General features: G+C 56.2%; 1 protein-coding gene across 7 annotated transcripts in view; it reads left to right on the top strand.

Annotated features, from left to right (window-relative positions):
• Ndrg4 (NDRG family member 4) overlaps positions 1–16,313 on the top strand; it is a 43,449-nt gene that overhangs the window by 24,897 nt on the left and 2,239 nt on the right. For 2 of the 7 annotated variants that reach the window (XM_069992428.1, XM_069992426.1), the window contains exons 3-16: positions 131–175; positions 6,549–6,654; positions 6,803–6,923; positions 7,009–7,071; positions 7,252–7,312; positions 11,677–11,763; positions 12,202–12,258; positions 12,496–12,599; positions 13,180–13,236; positions 13,318–13,369; positions 14,176–14,223; positions 14,375–14,410; positions 14,548–14,599; positions 15,765–15,803. In XM_069992428.1, the coding sequence (XP_069848529.1) occupies positions 131–175; positions 6,549–6,654; positions 6,803–6,923; positions 7,009–7,071; positions 7,252–7,312; positions 11,677–11,763; positions 12,202–12,258; positions 12,496–12,599; positions 13,180–13,236; positions 13,318–13,369; positions 14,176–14,223; positions 14,375–14,410; positions 14,548–14,599; positions 15,765–15,803 (928 nt within the window). Of the gene's footprint in view, positions 1–130; positions 176–3,392; positions 3,533–4,988; positions 5,052–6,548; positions 6,655–6,802; positions 6,924–7,008; positions 7,072–7,251; positions 7,313–11,676; positions 11,764–12,201; positions 12,259–12,495; positions 12,600–13,179; positions 13,237–13,317; positions 13,370–14,175; positions 14,224–14,374; positions 14,411–14,547; positions 14,600–15,764; positions 15,804–16,313 lie in introns of those variants that run through there. The other 5 variants (XM_069992422.1, XM_069992423.1, XM_069992424.1 and 2 more) reach the window with 5 other exon arrangements.

Consider the following 16,313-nt stretch of genomic DNA (forward strand, 5'->3'; position numbering starts at 1 on the left):
TTGGTTCACGTGAACATAGACTGGGGATCAGGAAGGCGGGGTGCTCTGGGGGGAGCCAGGCCCTGTGGGCCCCCAGGTTCCCACCGTTTCTTTTCTCCTCCCCTCCCCCACCCGGTTTACTTTCCCTTAGGAGAACTCTGATACCTTCCTCTCCGCTGTGGACACAGACTGGAAGGTAAGTCAAAGCCCAGCCTCCTGAGCTGTGGGACCCCCTCTGCCCAGCTGTTCAGACCCCAGGGGAGATCACTGATCTCTGTATGCCCCACATAGTGGGGGGGGGGCACCTTAGCCTCAGGGCAGCCATAACTGCTCCCCCCCAGCTGTGTCTGCCCAATGAAGGTGCCTGAGGGGGAGGTGGGGGGACCATCTGTTGACAGGATGTGGGAAGGGAGGGGAGTCCTGGGGACGGTGGGGATGGAGAAGGCAGGGAGGGATGTTGTCATCTGAATCAGCATTTTCCCCCAGTGAAAGCCAGGTTGCCTCTGAAATAGCTCCTGTTGCCATAGCAGCGGTTGCCCAGGCGACCATGTCCTCTTTGATTTCAGATTCTCCATTGAACACTGAACTTGCTCTCTGTTTCTATTCCTCCACAACGATGATGTGGCTCTCTTGGTTTTGCTCCTTTCTTCCCTCTAAGTCCCCTAGTGACCGTTCATCTCCAGGTGTCAGGAAATGTCTAATAGCACACTCCAGGTGACCCTCACCAGCCTCCCCGAGCCACTGGCTATCCAGATGGGATGGTAAACTCATATGCTTCCTGCTGCCCAGATCGATGCAGCCCCTAGGTGACTGCTGTGTCTCCACCTGACCTCTTTCTGGGTCAGTCTCCAAGCCTCATGACTTGAGCAGTCAAATGGCTGCTGGACCTGGGGTGACGGCGACCCGCTGGCTCCTCCCCTCTCCCCCCCCAAGCTGCTTCCGGCCTGCATGCTGAGTCCATGGTCACCCCCTTCTCTTCAAGGACAGGAAGCTCGGCTCCAGAGCAGACTGGATGCACCTGCCCAGACAAACCCGTCCCTCCCATGCTATCTCCAAACTCAGAGGATGGGATTCAGCAGGGTGAAGGGTGGGGGGGGGGATGATGGGACACCCCCCCCCAAGAGGAGGGATGGGAGCTCTAGCAGCTTGAAGTTGCTGGAAATCACAGCAGGCCCTGCAGCCACCAGCCTGTTCTGTGCTGTGCTACACAGAGCCCAGCACACAGCCTCTGGGCAGGGATGGAGGGGAGCCCCTCCCCCCACTCCCTGCTCTCCCAGCAACCCACACCCAGGGCATCCACCATGGTGGGCGGGAGCCTGAGGGATTGAGAAATACCTTCCTCTCCATCCTAGTTAGGGTACACTACATCCAGACAGCTTTATTCGTTTATTTTAAAGGAAACTGCCAAGGCAGGGATTTCTCTACCCTCCCTCCCCTCTTTCTCAGTGACAGGCAGGTCACTGTCCCTGGCCTCCGCGGCAGAGACCAGCCAGCATCAAACACACTTGGATCGTCCAGGTCCTGCCTGGCTATTTACCAGCTGTGTGACCTCTAGCAGAAGTCACCCTGCTCAGCTGCCTCATTTATACCCTGACACAGGCAGCTCAGACATCGCTGAGCTTGTGAGGTAACGGTGTCCCCAGGCCTAGAGGTCCGACCCTTGAGGGATGGTGACAGGTGGCCACCGGAGCATGGAGTGAAGGCACACTGTCTGGGTGCTGGTCCGAGTTTTCTAGTTGTGTGATCTTGGGCAGGTTACCAGCCTTCTCCGAGCCTCATCTGGCTCACTGGAAAAGTGGCTGCTGAGAGCAGTAAAAATAAAAAAAAAGGCAACAAGTATAAAGTGCCCTAAAGCAGCCTGGTAGGTGGGACACATTCCAAGTGTTTTCTCTTCTGAATGCTGTGACCTCAGGCCCAGCGTGCTGACATCACCTGAAACAATTCCCTGACTTCTCTGTGCCCCCACCATCTACTCCTTCTCCTTGGCATAAACACCAAAGGATGGAATGGGGGCAAACTTGGGGGTGGTCAGGTGGGGGTGGAGCAGCGTGGGGCCCCAGGCCTGTGGATTTGAAGCCAAGAACAGAGTAGAGAGAGGAATGGCTGTGTCTTGGACAGGACCGTGTCAGGTGACCCCTGGCCTGGGTACCAGGGAGAGGAGCAAATGGGGAGGGCAGAGGTGGGGGTGGGTGAGGACGGGGTAAGACTCCACTGAGGAGGGTGGGAGGGCAAGGCAGGACTGGACAGACAGGCTGGGCTCTGCAGTGCCTCACTCTCCCTCCAGACATGGATGGGATGTGAGGGGCTCCCCTTTGTCCAACCCCTGCCCTGCCGGGATGAAGGACCCAGCCTCATAGCTAGAGGTCAGAGGTGGAACAGAAAAACGTTGTTGATGCTCCAGGCAGAACACAAGGCCAGGAATAGTGCACAGCCCCATCACCTGGGCCCAGGAGCTGACTGCCTCCCCAGGGGCAGCCTCCTGCACACGCGCTGTCAGCTCAGGCTGGAGCCAGAATGGCCTGTTTCTCCACCCAGGAGACAGAATGGGGGCACTGATCCCCAGCCTTCCCCTCCCCCTTCCCTCCCCATGGAGTCTGAGATGGCTTTGTGCTTCCAACTCCCCTGAGGCCTGGCAACTGAGCACCCTGCTGATTGGCTACCGAAGATAACCAAGTCAGCTGGGACAGGCTGCCTCTTGACCCTCATCTTCTTCCCCCGGTGGCCCCTAGCCCCTTTCGGGGGGGAGGGAAGAGTAGGAAGGGCAGAGCTGGTAGTGCCCTGCTCCTGCAGCCTGCCCAGCACCCCTCCCGCAGTCCTCCATGCAGGCAGAGTAGGATCTGCCCAAGGCGGAGAGAAGCCAGTGGATGGAGAAGGATGGCCCAAGTGGTTTTCAACATGCAGCGACCTTCCTACACTCACACCCCAACTCTCCTCAAAGACCCGGGCCTTTCTGCTGAGGACCTAGTCTGAGGGTCTGGTCCCCTGGATACCCGGCTCTCGTACTCCTAGGAGATAGATAGGTCAAGGGCTCTGCAGGTCTGGGCCCTGCGTGTGAATCCTGCCTTGTTCTGCTCTGTCTGGGTTTCTGTGCATGCCCTGGGGAGATGGGCAGCTTCAGCTAGTGGAGAGTACCTGGGCATTGGAACCAGGGGATCTAGTTCAATACCTTTCGTTGAGGCTGAGCTGAGCATCCCTGATGCTGAGACCATCAGGATGCTGGGAGCTGGGAGGAAGGAGCTGGAAGGAGGGTGGGCTAAGCAAGAACCTCAGAAGCCAATTGGAGCCAGGTTTGTCTCCCAGTAGCCAATCTGGGAGTGACTGCTCGCTGCCGGCCAGTGGCTGCTCAGAAGCCTTGCAAGGAGGCGGGGCCAGCTTGGGCGGGCCAGGATCTGTGAATAAATGGCCCAGAGCCCCGCTGAGCTCCATCACAGAGCCGCTGGTCTCCCACCCTAGCTGTCCCCTCCCTCCAGACGCCAGTGACTCAGGCTTTTATTTGCTCTTCCTGCTCAAGCAAGCTCCCTCCCTTGGCAAGATGCCGGAGTGCTGGGATGGGGTGAGTGAGGGGCCAGGGCCAGGGGAGGGGGGCCACGAGGTAGGGAGGGAGGATGGCCATCCTTGTGACCTGCAAGAGGGATGCGGCATCCCTCTGCGCTTGTCTGGTGCCTTCTCCCACCCTCCTGCTGATCCTGGTCTGCAGACGTAGCTGGGGACAGCTGCCAGTTAGGCCTGGGAAGGGCCTGGAAGGGAGGGGTGAAGTCTGCGGTACGTAATCAGTATTCAGTGTATGCCCATCACATGCCCTACTGCTCTGTGCCTTCTGCTTGGCATGTGTCTGCTGGTGTGGTGCCCAGGTGTTGGGGTCTAGCCCAGCCCGGTGCACAAGGGTCCCTTCCCTGGCCAGTCACTAGCTTGCCAAGGCCATGCCTGCTAGTTCCGGGCCTGTCTCTTGGGGGATTGTCTGGGGGTTTGGATTGCTGTGGCAGGTGCCCATGGAAGGACAGACAGCGACTGTTTTCCTTAGGAGTTGCCTGTGCATCCCCAGGGCATGGGGGAGGAGGGGCAGGGGACAGAACGACATGGAGGTCAGTGTTTTCAGAAAGGAGGTACGATGGGAGGGGACAGATTAGGACCCCCCTCCCCCCCGTGCCTCGTTTGGTAAGCTAGCGAGGCAACACTGTGAGGGGTGGGGACCTGGGCTTTTAGTACAGCGCCTCCTGCCCTTGGAGGGACAGCAGCTGGTACCCAAGCTCCAGTTCTTCCTCAAGGAGGGAGAGGCAAGGGCAGACCTGTCTCCCTGCCCTTCGCTGCTTCGGGGTGAATGATTAATGGGGCTGACAAATCTCAGCCCCAACAGTACCACCCCTGAGGCGCCAGAGCCCCAGCCATGCCCACCCCCCAGTCAAGGTCACTGGCAGGGAAGGCAAGCTGTGAGGGAGGGCAGAGCCCCCTCCCCCGCCGCCTGCCGCAGTGCATCCCGCAGGTGCCCACCTGGGGGCGGGGCCGGCTCTGACGTCACCGGGAGCCAATGGGAACGCTCCACCCTGGGAGTTGGGGGTCTCAGAGCTGCGTGGGGCCGCTGCCCTTGGGCTGTCCCCCAACACCTTGGGCAGCATCTAGGGAGAGAGGGAGCTCAGCTTGTCAGGCTGAACTGGGTCAGAGCTCCTCAGGCAGGGTCGTGCATGGGGTGGGAGGAGGGCTGAGGGGGGAGATCTTAGGTGCAGCCAAGGTCACTAGGCCTGGGGACAGATAAGCTGGTCTTCCCCCTATCCCCCTCTTCCTCCACACCCCTGTGGCCTGTCCACACCTAGCCCTTCCTAGCCCAGGAAGTAAACCTTAGTAGGCTCAGCTCTGCTGCCCTAGGGGACCCGGACAGCCACCCCAAGGCTAGGACGGGACAGACGGTGACCTCAGCAATGGAGGGTGGAGGTTTGGGTTTGGAGGGTGCCCTGGGTCCCAACATCTACGCGGAAGAGCTTGAGCTACCTGACCCAGAGGCCTGCCCACTGCAGCTGGCCCCTGCAGCGAGTATGCGTGTGTGCTCCACCCAGCCCCTCCCTCCAGAGGCCTGCGAGGTGAGTGGCCTGTACTGCAGGGGGCCCCAGCAGGGACAGGCAGCTACGGAGAGTGTCTGCATGCTCAGGATATCCCTTGGGTAAAACTCAAAATCCACTCCAGAAATCCCAGCTGGCGGTGTGGGGCCCAGGCCCCTGAGGGCACGCCTGCCCCCCCCCACCTTCCAGGGGCTGGGCTCAACTTTGGCCAAGGCAGATAGCTCCCTGGACCTCCGTCTCCTCCTCTGGCTTGTGCCTGAGTGAGGCGGGAATGAGGTGACGCGTACATATGCTGGCCTGAGGGAGGCCAGGCCTAGGAGGCTGCCTGGAGGACCACAGGGAGAAAAAGCAAAAGCCAAGCAAAACAAAAAACAGGTGCCCAGCCGAAATGGCCTTTAAACATGGTATTGGAACCATCTTGCCACTCCCCACTGGGGATAGCCCGGGCTAGCTGTCCTCTGAAGGCAGACCCTGGAAAGCCCGAGAAGCATCTCCAGCCACCCAAGTCCCCCTTTCTGAACCCAAGTGTCTCCATCTGCAAAATGGAGATTCGGGTCCGTGCCCTCTTCCTGAGTAACAGAGGAACGCGCGCACATGCTGGTGCTTCTGGCCAGCTGCTGTTTCTCCCTGTCCTTGAACCCAGCCCCACCTTGCACTCTGAACCACCCGCTCTAGCATGGCGGCGCCCCTGCCATTCAGGCCAGGCTGCTTACTCAGGTCTGGCAGGCCCTCTTGGGGTTTCCTGATTAAGTGACCAAGAACAATTCATCTGTAAAGGGGCATCTCCCCAAGGCTCAGGAAGCACAGCAGCGTTCTCTCAGGGATAAGATGGTAGCTGAGGAAGTCTCCATGAGATGGCCCAAGGGAAGAGGGGAGACAGTGAGGGCGCCAGCCAGTCCTCCTGAAAGCCTAATGACCTGAGCAGCAAAGCCAAGCAAGAGTGGGGACTCAGGATGACCCCAGAGCAGAACTGCAGGCTTGGAGGCAGGAAGAGCACAGGGAAGAGCATTCAAGGTGGAGGGAGGTGCAGGAGCTGCAGGAGCTAGAGCCCAGGGTGGGAGCCAGGGCGGGTGTGGGGTCCCAAGCAGGGCATGGCTGGCCAAGGGGTGTTTGCTGTGGAATCCGGCAAAGCAGCCATGGTCATTCCTCTTCCAGAGCAGGGAGCCCTTGAGGGTTCTGAGTGGGTGAGGGGCTTGGGCTGTGGTGGTAGGACAGCATGAGTGGTTGCAGTGCAATGGGAAAAAATGACCTCCCTTGGAGGGCTGAGTCTGCACTCAGCAGGGTCTGGGCACTGGCAGCACAGTGCATGGGCTGGATAGCAGCGGAGACCAGCACTTTCCATGCAGTCCATGTTGGTCTTCTGCTAGACACCCCTGAGTAAGGGGGCTCCATTGACTTGAACTCTGATGAGACCCTACCATCGGCCCGGCAGCTTTTAGACTGCCTGGCCTCCGCATTCCCCAGAAAGCCTGGGGCGGGAGCAGCCCTGTAGCGGGCGGCCCTGTGTGTCTTGCCTAGGAGCACGATATCGAGACTCCGTATGGCCTACTGCACGTGGTGATCCGGGGCTCCCCCAAGGGGAACCGCCCAGCCATCCTCACCTACCACGATGTGGGCCTCAACCGTAAGTACAGCCCGGGCCCCCTCCTGGCCTGCGGCACCCGCAATCTGCCAAAGTGGCCAGGCCTCCCCTCCCTCCACACAAGGCCTGACGACCACTGCGCAGGCTTAGCTCTGTGGCTCAGCGGCCTTCTGCCCCCTGCCCTCTGCAGACAAGCTGTGCTTCAACACCTTCTTCAACTTCGAGGACATGCAGGAGATCACCAAGCACTTTGTGGTGTGCCACGTGGACGCCCCCGGACAGCAGGTGGGGGCGTCACAGTTCCCCCAGGGGTAGGTAACCCGGAGCCCCTCCACCCACCCTCCCCAGCCCCGCACCCTAGCTGCACCCGGGCCCTGACCTCTGTGCCGCCTTCAGGTACCAGTTCCCCTCCTTGGAGCAGCTGGCCGCCATGCTCCCCAGCGTGGTTCAGCACTTTGGGTGAGTTCTCATCTCCCCCAGCCACGACCCCCGCGTCTAGACTAGGGCTAGAAGTACCCACCATAACGCCTCAGCCACCTGGCTCCAGTAAAGGCCTGAGGGTGGTGGGCAGGGCCTCTCTGGTGGGTTTCTGGGAAATGACACCCCAGCCCTAGAGTAACCAGCCCTGCTCTGTGCTAGGTTCAAGTATGTGATTGGCATCGGAGTCGGAGCCGGAGCCTATGTGCTGGCCAAGTTTGCGGTGAGTCTCCTGCCCCCACGCAGAACCCCAGCTCCAGTGGAAAAGGGGGCTTCTGCAGCGAGGGATTCTCTCTGGTTTTTCTGCTACCTTTTCTCCTCTTAATTTTTCCTCACTTAAAAACAAAACAAAAGGGCTGGGAAGGTGGCTCAGTGGGTAGAGCGCTTGCCTTGCATGCCTGAGGCCCTGGGTTCGATTCCTCAGCAACACATAAGCAGAAAGAAAAAAAGCTGGAAGTGGTGCTGTGGCTCAAGTGGTAGAGCGCTAGCCTTGAGCTGAAGAGCTGAGGGACAGCGCCCAGGCCCAGAGTTCAGGCCCCACGACCGGAACCGCCCCCCCCCCAAAAAAAAAGCCATTTTCCTTCAAAGGAAGCTAACTTTCAAAAATTCAAGAAGTGATATCTCAGGCTTCTTCAAAAACAATGAACTTCAACTTGCTTAACCTTTATCCAGGCTTCTTCAAAAACAATGAACTTCAACTTGCTTAACCTTTATCCGTGTGTGTGTGTGTGTGTGTGTGTGTGTGTGTGTGTGTGTGTGTGTGTGTGTGTGTGTGTGTGTGTGTGTGTGTGTGTGTCTGTGTGTGTGTGTCTGTGTGTGTGTGTGTCTATGTGTGTGTGTCTGTGTGTGTGTCTGTGTGTCTGTGTGTGTGTCTGTGTGTGTCTGTGTGTGTCTGTGTGTCTGTGTGTGTCTGTGTGTCTGTGTGTGTTCTGTGTCTGTGTGTCTGTGTGCATGTACGCGTCCTAGGGCTTGAACTCTGGGTCTGAGTGCTGTTCTTTAGCTTTTTCACTCAAGGCTAGAACTCTAACACTTGAGCAACCAGCTTTCCTTCCAGCTTTCTGGTGGTTAAGTGATGATGAGAGTCTCGTGGACTTAGGAAAGTTCAAAGCCTACGCAACTGGGATCCCCAGATCTTAGCCTCCTTAGTAGCTAAGATTAAAAGCATAAACCACCAGCATTCAGCTCAAAATTTCTACTAGCAACAAAATACGCAACTAATTGCCTGCTCTCCCGAGTCGTTGGTGATACAGAGGTGGCATTGAGGTCACCTATTAAAGTGACATTTGAACATAATTTTTTGACTTTTTAAAAAATTTGATTTGTTTTTTTTTGTTGTTGTTGTTGGGCTTGGGGCTTGAACTTGGTGGGGCCTGGGTTCTGTCCCTGAACAATTTTTGCTCAAGGCTAGCATTCTACCACTTTGAGTTGTATAGCACCACTTCTGGTTTTCTGGTGGTTCATTGGAGATAAGAGTCTCACTAACTTTCCTGCCTGGGCTGGCTTTGAACCACCATCCTCAGATCTCAGCCTCCTGAGTAGTTAGGATTCTAAGCATGAGCTATCAGCGCCTGGATCTTTTGACTTTTTTGAAGTTAAAAAATTATACTATAGGGCTGGGAAGGTGGCTCAGTGGTAGAACGCTTGCCTTGCATGCATGATGAGGCCCTGGGTTCAATTCCTCAGCACCACATAAGCAGAAAAATCCAGAAGTGGAGCTGTGGCTCCCAGTGGTAGAGCTCTGGCCTTGAGCTGAAGAGCTGAGGGACAGTGCCCAGGCCCAGAGTTCAGCCCCCACAACCAACAACAACAACCTATATTAACCTCATGAAGTCTGTGAAATCTAAAAAAAAAAAAAAAATGCAAGTCAGGAAAGCTTTGTTTTGTCTTTTTTTTTTTTTTTTTTTTTTTTGCCAGTCCTGGGGTTTGAACTCAGGACCTAGGCACGTCCCTGAGCTTCTTTTTGCTCAAGGCTAGCACTCTACCATTTGAGCCACAGTACCACTTCTGGCTTTTTCTGTTTATGTGGTACTGAGGGATCATGCGGGCTCCATGCATGCTAGGCAAGCACTCTACCACTAAGCCACATTCTCAGCCCCAGGAAGGCTTTTTATTTCTAAAATCACAGATGAAATCTTCAAATAGAATCTTAAAATCTTTACATAGAAATACTCAAGGATTTTAAAATCCTGTTTTAAGCCCTACACACCACCACTGTTAACTATAGACTTCTCCAAACCATGCAGACAAACCCAATGGGGCGTAGTATTGTGTGAATTTAGTCATTGAGCAGAAAATGTAGATCTTAGCCTGGCAGCTCCATTGGCCCACACTTGTAATCCTAGCCACTGAGGAAGCTGAGATCTAGAAGATCATGGTTTGAGGACAGCCTTAGCAGAAAATTCTGCCAGACTGTATCTCCAAATATAACCAGCAAAAGAACAGAACTGGAGACAGCTCACTTGAGCTACATCTAACAAGCCAGAGGCTCAAACCACCACCCCCCAATGAAAAAGGCAGCTATTTCCCCAATGTTTAATATAAAACAGGCCCTGAAAAGAGCAGGTTCTTAAATTATGTCACAAGGGCTTCATTCTCCTTTTTTTTTTTTCTCTTGGTGGTACTGGGCTTTAAACACTCAAAACATCATGCTTGCTCTATTGCTGCGCTGTGCCCCCCAGCGCAGGTAGCTGGGATTACAGGCCTGTATCACCATGCTCGACTAAGGTCTTTATTTTGTATAAAAGTAATCAGACATGCTTAACATGTTTGCATATTTGTTTATGTAGTTGGGTAGTTAATTATGCACTGGGATTTGAACTCAGGGTCTCATGCTTACTAGGTGAGTGCTCCCACTTGTCTAGCCCAAGGTTTTAAGATGTTTAGTATTGAGTTTTGCAGCACTACTTTCAAAAATGTATTAAAGGGGTTGATGATGTGGTTTCATGGTAGGATGTTTGCAAAACCATGGATGCATGAGGTCCTGGGTTCAATCCCTATCACCGCATTAATTAATTAAATGTGGAGGTGGTCTGAGCTGGGTCTTGGAGCTACTGTGGAGGGGAACGTGCTGGACACATTGGTCATCCTGGGGCGTAAGGGACCATGGTTACCAAGGCAGTGGAGGGTTGGATGTCTCCACCTGAGTTAGCAGAGCTGAGTTTGGTTATTACACAGCCTGGGAGAATGCATCATTCCAGCTGGGCAAGAGGACTTGGAGAATGTCCAACTGAGCTATAGTTCCTAAGAAGTGACCTGACCCTCCACCCAAATATATATATATACTAGCCAGGTGCCAGTGGCTCATTCCTATAATCCTAGCTACTCAGAAGGCTGAGATCTGAGGATAGCTGTTCAAAGTCAGCCAGGGCAAGAAAGTCAGTGAGTCTCTCTTTTTTGTGTGTGTGTCAGTTGTAGGTCTTGAACTCTTGGGCCTGGGTGCTGTCCCTCAGCTCTTCAGCTCGAGGTGAGCACTCTCCCACTTAAGCCACAGTTCCACTTCCGGTTTTCTGGTGGTTAATTGGAGATAAGAGTCTCCAATTTTTCCTGCCCAGGCTGGCTTTGAACCGAGATCCTCATATCTCAGCCTCCTGAGTAGCTAGGATTACAGGTGTGAGCCACGAGCGCCCAGCTCAGTGAGACTCTTAGTGGCGCTGTGGCTCAAAGGGGTAGAGAGGCTAGCCTTGGGCAAAAGAGCTCAGGGACAGTGCCAGGCCCTAAGTTTAAGCCCTACAACCAACCAAAAGAAAAAGTGGCCTGTCCCTATCTTGGGGGCTATTGACTGTTCATAACAATAATAATGGGGAGGGGGGAGGCTGGGAAGGGAGGTGAAGGGTAAACAAAGGAGGAGGCTGCAATGCTTGGTAAGAAATGTATGCATTATCCTGCCCATGTAATTGTAACCCCTCTGTACAGTATGTTCTCAAATAAAATAAAATTAAATTTTAAAAAAACAATAATAATACACAAATACACACACTTTGTGGGTACTTGGGTTTTGAGCATGGATTTCATGTTTGCTATGCAAGTGTTCGCTGCTTGCGCCAGTTCTTTTTTACTTTTTACTTTATTTTTCTAATAGGGTCTCCAATGCTTGCCTGGAACAGAAACTCTCCTACTTCTGTCCCCATAACTGTTCATTGAGAAGGGATTTCACTAATTTTATGTTTACTTAATCTGGCCTCTAACTTCCTACTTCTCCTCCCAAGTAGCTGGGTTTACAGATAGGAGCCACCACACCTGGACATGCTGCCCTTTCAAAGGGAAATCAATGCTTGTTTGTTGGAGATGATATCATTATATAGCCTAGGCCAGCCTCAAACTCCAGATCTTCCTGCCTTTGCCTCTGTAGTGCTGGGCCTGCAGACCTGTGTCTCCATAGATGTAAAGTGTTTTGCCACAGTCTGACCTTTCCAGCCATCTAGGAGAAAGGCATGACTGTGATTTTAAAAACTACTGACTCTTACTGAGTAGTTGTACAAAGGGGTCTCAATTCCAGACATTAGGGCTAAATTGACAGCTTTCTAGATGGGGTGAAGGGAGCCTCCCTCCTCCCTTCTCACCCAGCCTCTTCTCCCTGGTCCCCTGCAGCTCATCTTCCCTGACCTGGTGGAGGGGCTGGTGCTAGTGAACATTGATCCCAATGGCAAAGGCTGGATTGACTGGGCTGCCACCAAGGTGAGTGTTAGGGGAAAGGCAGAAGCATGAAAGCAGGCGCAGATGCCGTCTCAACAGACCAGACCCACGTCAATGGATTCCGGTTGAAGAGGGACGCCACGGTGACCTGAGGAGAGTCAGGAGACATGAGGCGTGCTGGGGGCAGGCGGACGGGACTTCAGCAGGGCTGGAGGTGGCAGGAGGGTACAAAAAGTCTCAGGACTTGCTTCGCAAGTTTGTGGTTTCAGCCTGAAGTGATTTGCACAGGCCTGGTTCCAGACGTCCATTGTACAAACCCACTAGGCAGGTCCCGCTTCAGCCACGTGTAGCCTGCTTTGGGGAATTCAGGCAGGGGAGGGGTGGGGGGAGTGGGCTTTCACGTTTGAAGACTGCAGAGGTGGGGGGCAGGGGAGGGCCCCTGCTCAAGATGGCGCCCCCCCCATGCGTCCCCTCCCACAGCTCTCTGGCCTGACCAGCACCCTACCTGACACGGTGCTCTCCCACCTCTTCAGCCAGGTAAGGGGGGAAGGGGGGCTTCTGCAGTCCCAGTGGGCTGGGCCGCCCCATCCCTGCTCAGCAGGAGGCTGACCTGTCCCTGACTTCTGTGGTTATTTGCGATGAATGGCATTTCATTTCGAGGAGCAATGGGGGTGGGAGGCTTCCCCTCCTCTCCCTCCTAAGGCCTTCCGCACACACCCCCACTGCCCTGCTGAGCCTCTCTGCCCCCCCACCCCCACCCCTTCCCGGGCCCAGGAGGAGCTGGTGAATAACACGGAGCTGGTGCAGAGCTACCGGCAGCAGATCTCCAACGTGGTGAACCAGGCCAACCTGCAGCTCTTCTGGAACATGTACAACAGGTGTGGGCGCACAGGGGCGGGGTCCCTCCCCTGGCCACCCCCAGGAGGAGGCAGGGAGAGGGCTAGCCTCCTGTGCAGGGCCCACAGGCTCGGGGTGGGGGGGAGTCGCAGGAGAAGCGGGGCTGTGGGTTCTTCCGCCTCTCCCTTGCTGGCTGGGCACTGGGAGTGCTAGGGACCCCCTTGGCCCCAACTTGGAATTCTGGTGCCCAACCTCTGAAGTGAGGAGATGCTTGGGTGACGTTTCTAGCTGTGCTCTTTAGACTCCTGTGGGGATGTCTGGGAGGGAGGGTGACAGCCCTCTGTCCTTCCTTCTCATGTTTGTAATAATTAAACACGTGGTGGGAAATCTGAATACTTGGTAAGCCCCTGCTGGGGACACAGTGCTAAAAACCACTAAGTGAGAACCCTGCCCTGACTTCCACGTGGTCCACGAGATCCACGAGCAAGACCAGCTGCAGAACCTCCAGCCTCGCCCTGCTCCGAGGGCGTCCACAGCTTGGGGGTGTTGGGCTTGCCCTTTTCCTAACGAGTCCTGGGTTTGCCCCCCTGTCCCACCTTTGCCTCTGCTTCTCCCCTGCAGCCGACGAGACCTGGACATTAACCGGCCCGGGACGGTTCCCAATGCCAAGACCCTCCGGTGAGTGGCCACTGCGCTTGCAGCCGGCCCCTGCCTGTGCCCTGCACCGGGCCAGACAGCTCTTTTCCTCTGTGCCCACAGCTGCCCTGTGATGCTGGTGGTTGGCGACAATGCCCCTGCTGAGGAAGGGGTGGTGAGTGCGAGGCTGTGTCCTGGGGGGTGGGGGGGATGGGAGATCAGGGCCAGGAGCTCTTTAGACCTGGACAGCCAGGCCAGCTCTGGATGCAGCCCGGGATCACTGCAGGGTCAAGTGTGGGGTGGTGACCTTCCCTTCTTCCCTGCCACCTTGCCATTCCTGCCTGGTCACTCCCATTGCGCAGGTGAAGGGGCCTGGAAAGTGTGGAGCGCTGGAGACAGGGCTCTGGCCAGGCTTCCTGACACCCCATTCCTCCCCAGCAGTGCAGCCTCACCTATGCACTTCAGACGGGCCCAGAGCTGAAGACCCCTTCTTCTAACATTAGAAAGACCTTTTATGATTTAAGTCATTTACACTCTCAACACTGTTCCCTTGGGCCAGCCAGACACCCGGAGATGGGTATGGGCCGTGTGTCGCCTCTCTCAGTAGCACTTTGGCCTCGGGCAGCCTGGGGTTGGGCAGAGGTGGGCATCAGTACAGAGCTGCTTGGAGGCTTCCAGGCCCATGAGTGCTCAGACCAATTCCAGGTGCCCAAAACATTCCAGCCTTCCAGTGCCCACAGCCAGGCCCTGGACCCGCACCTGCTCTCTCTTCCTCTCTCTCTCCTCTCTGAGGAACAGACCTACCTTACACACGCTGTGCATAACACACACACACACACACACACACACACACACACACACACACACACACACACACACACACACACACACACACACACACACACACACACACACACACACACACACACACACAGAGTGGTACAGGGAGCGGGGCTGTTGCAGCTGAGTCCTGTCCCACAGGTTGAATGCAACTCCAAACTGGACCCGACTTCCACGACCTTCCTGAAGGTGAGAGCTTCCTCTAGCCCCCAGCCAGCCTCCACCGCGGGCTCGGTGGCCAGGCAGGGCCTGTCTGGGCCCCAGGTGTCTGGCCAGCTGAGCCTGTCCAGGTGGGGGCGGGGAGCAGCTGCCTCAGCTCACCCTGGCCCTCCTCTTGCAGATGGCAGATTCAGGGGGCCTTCCCCAAGTCACACAGGTGAGATTCTTGGCCCTCCTGCCTTTCTATCACCTAGCATGATAGGGTGGGCAGTTGGGAGGGAGGGAGACCCCCCTTCCCTGTCACCCTATAAATCCTAGACGGCCAAAGTATGTGACTGTCCCACTCTCCTGCAGCCAGGAAAGCTGACTGAGGCCTTCAAATACTTCCTGCAAGGCATGGGATACAGTAAGTGCACCCCCACCCACACTGGGCAAGGGCGGGGCAGAGGGGTGGGGTGCCTACCCTGACTTCTGGGTTGCCTGGGCCCCAGACCCTGGGCTGCGCTCTCCAGACTCCACCCACACTGCAAGGAACTTGTTCAGGCCGGGCCTGGACATGGGCACTATTCTGAGGGCAGTGCTGGGCCTGCTGGGAGAGGACTCTTCTTCCAGCCCCGGGGGGCCCAGGGCCTGGGCTGGGTCCTGCCAGGGAAGCTCATTTGAGGTGAGCCACCCTCCCCTGCGGGGCCTGCATCCCTGGTGGAAGGTGGTATCTAGGGCCACCACAGGGAGTGGGTTTGGAGTCTAGGGACCAGGGAAGGTAAGTGGGGACTCCCGTTTGAGTGTTAGGACCTGAGGACACACTGTGTCGAGACCAGCTTCCTGTTCCCCCGTGTTTCCTCAAACTTCCCCCTGGGCAGCAATGATGAGACTGGACACTGTGCAGCGAGCCCCTCACTCATGCATACGGTGACTGCTTTGTTCTGATGGACCCTTATCCCCTCCCCGCAACACGCAGCTCCACCGCCAGGAAGCCTGCTTCCCCAATCCCCACAGACTTCCACCCTGGAGCTCATGCCTCCAGGGAGCACTGATGGGGGAGGCTGGAATTCCTCTGACCCTGGGGCCTGCCAGCCTCTCTGGGAAGGAGGGCAGGGAGGCTGAGGTTGGCAGGGAAGCACAGCCAGGGCCCTGTGCGTGTGATGCAGCTCTGTGAGCACTTGAGATGAGTGAGCAGCCCTGGCAGGGCGCCCCTCTTCTCCCCCGGCAGCCCAGGAGTTAGGAGGGACTTTCAATATTTGCAGGCCTCTCCCATCTTGTATATGGACCCAGAAGAATGGCGAGAGCTCTGGAATTCGGATGTGGGCCTGGGGGGTTAGGGGACAGGGAGAGCCCGGCTCCTGCTGTTAGGGCTCCCGTGGGCCAGATTGAGATCCGCCCCTGCTGACGATCAGGGCTGGAGCTCAGGAGCCTGGCCCCTCTGGGCTTTTTGAGGCCTAGCCCTCCTTGATTCTGTCCATCTGTCTTATCTTCTTGGCCTATGCCAGTACCCCTGCCTGGGCCTGGCCCCGCCCTGATCTGTGTCTCTTCCCTGTCCCCACCCCCCTCTCTGGCTCTGTCTTCTCTCTTAGTTGCGTACTTGAAGGATCGAAGGCTGAGTGGAGGAGCAGGTAGCCCCATGGCCCCTCTCCTGATGCATGGACACCCCTCCCAGCTGCTCCCCCCCCCCCCCCCCGCTCCTTCTGTGCAGTGCTGCAGCCAGGCCGCATCTTGCTGTGGTTTAGAATTTTGTGTTCTCTTCAACTCAGAACCCCAGTGGACTCCTACTCTTCCACACACCCAGAGCCACCCTGGGCTGTGTCTCATTTGGAGGCTCGCTATTGGCCTTGCTGAGCTGCTACAGGCTGTGGGACTTTCAGAGCTCTGGGAGTTAGAAGCAGAACCTCCTCCAATGTACTCAGGCCAACCTTGCAGGCACTGTATGTAGCCCTGGCCAAGCCGGGCAGGTGGAGTTCAGAAGGGTAGTATTACTCCCTCAGGCTTCTCAGCTGCAAGACTGAGAATTAAGGTCAGAAGCAGAATCCAAGGCAAGCTGGGAGCCAGGACGCCACATCTTCTTTAGAGAAGCGATCCCGCCTCCCGCCCATCATCCTCTTCACAGAGGCCTAGTTGACAAGACA

Source organism: Dipodomys merriami, unplaced genomic scaffold (genome assembly GCF_024711535.1).
Source record: "Dipodomys merriami isolate MVZ:Mamm:240054 unplaced genomic scaffold, mDipMer1.0.p SCAF_41, whole genome shotgun sequence".
Taxonomy (NCBI): Eukaryota; Metazoa; Chordata; class Mammalia; order Rodentia; family Heteromyidae; genus Dipodomys; species Dipodomys merriami.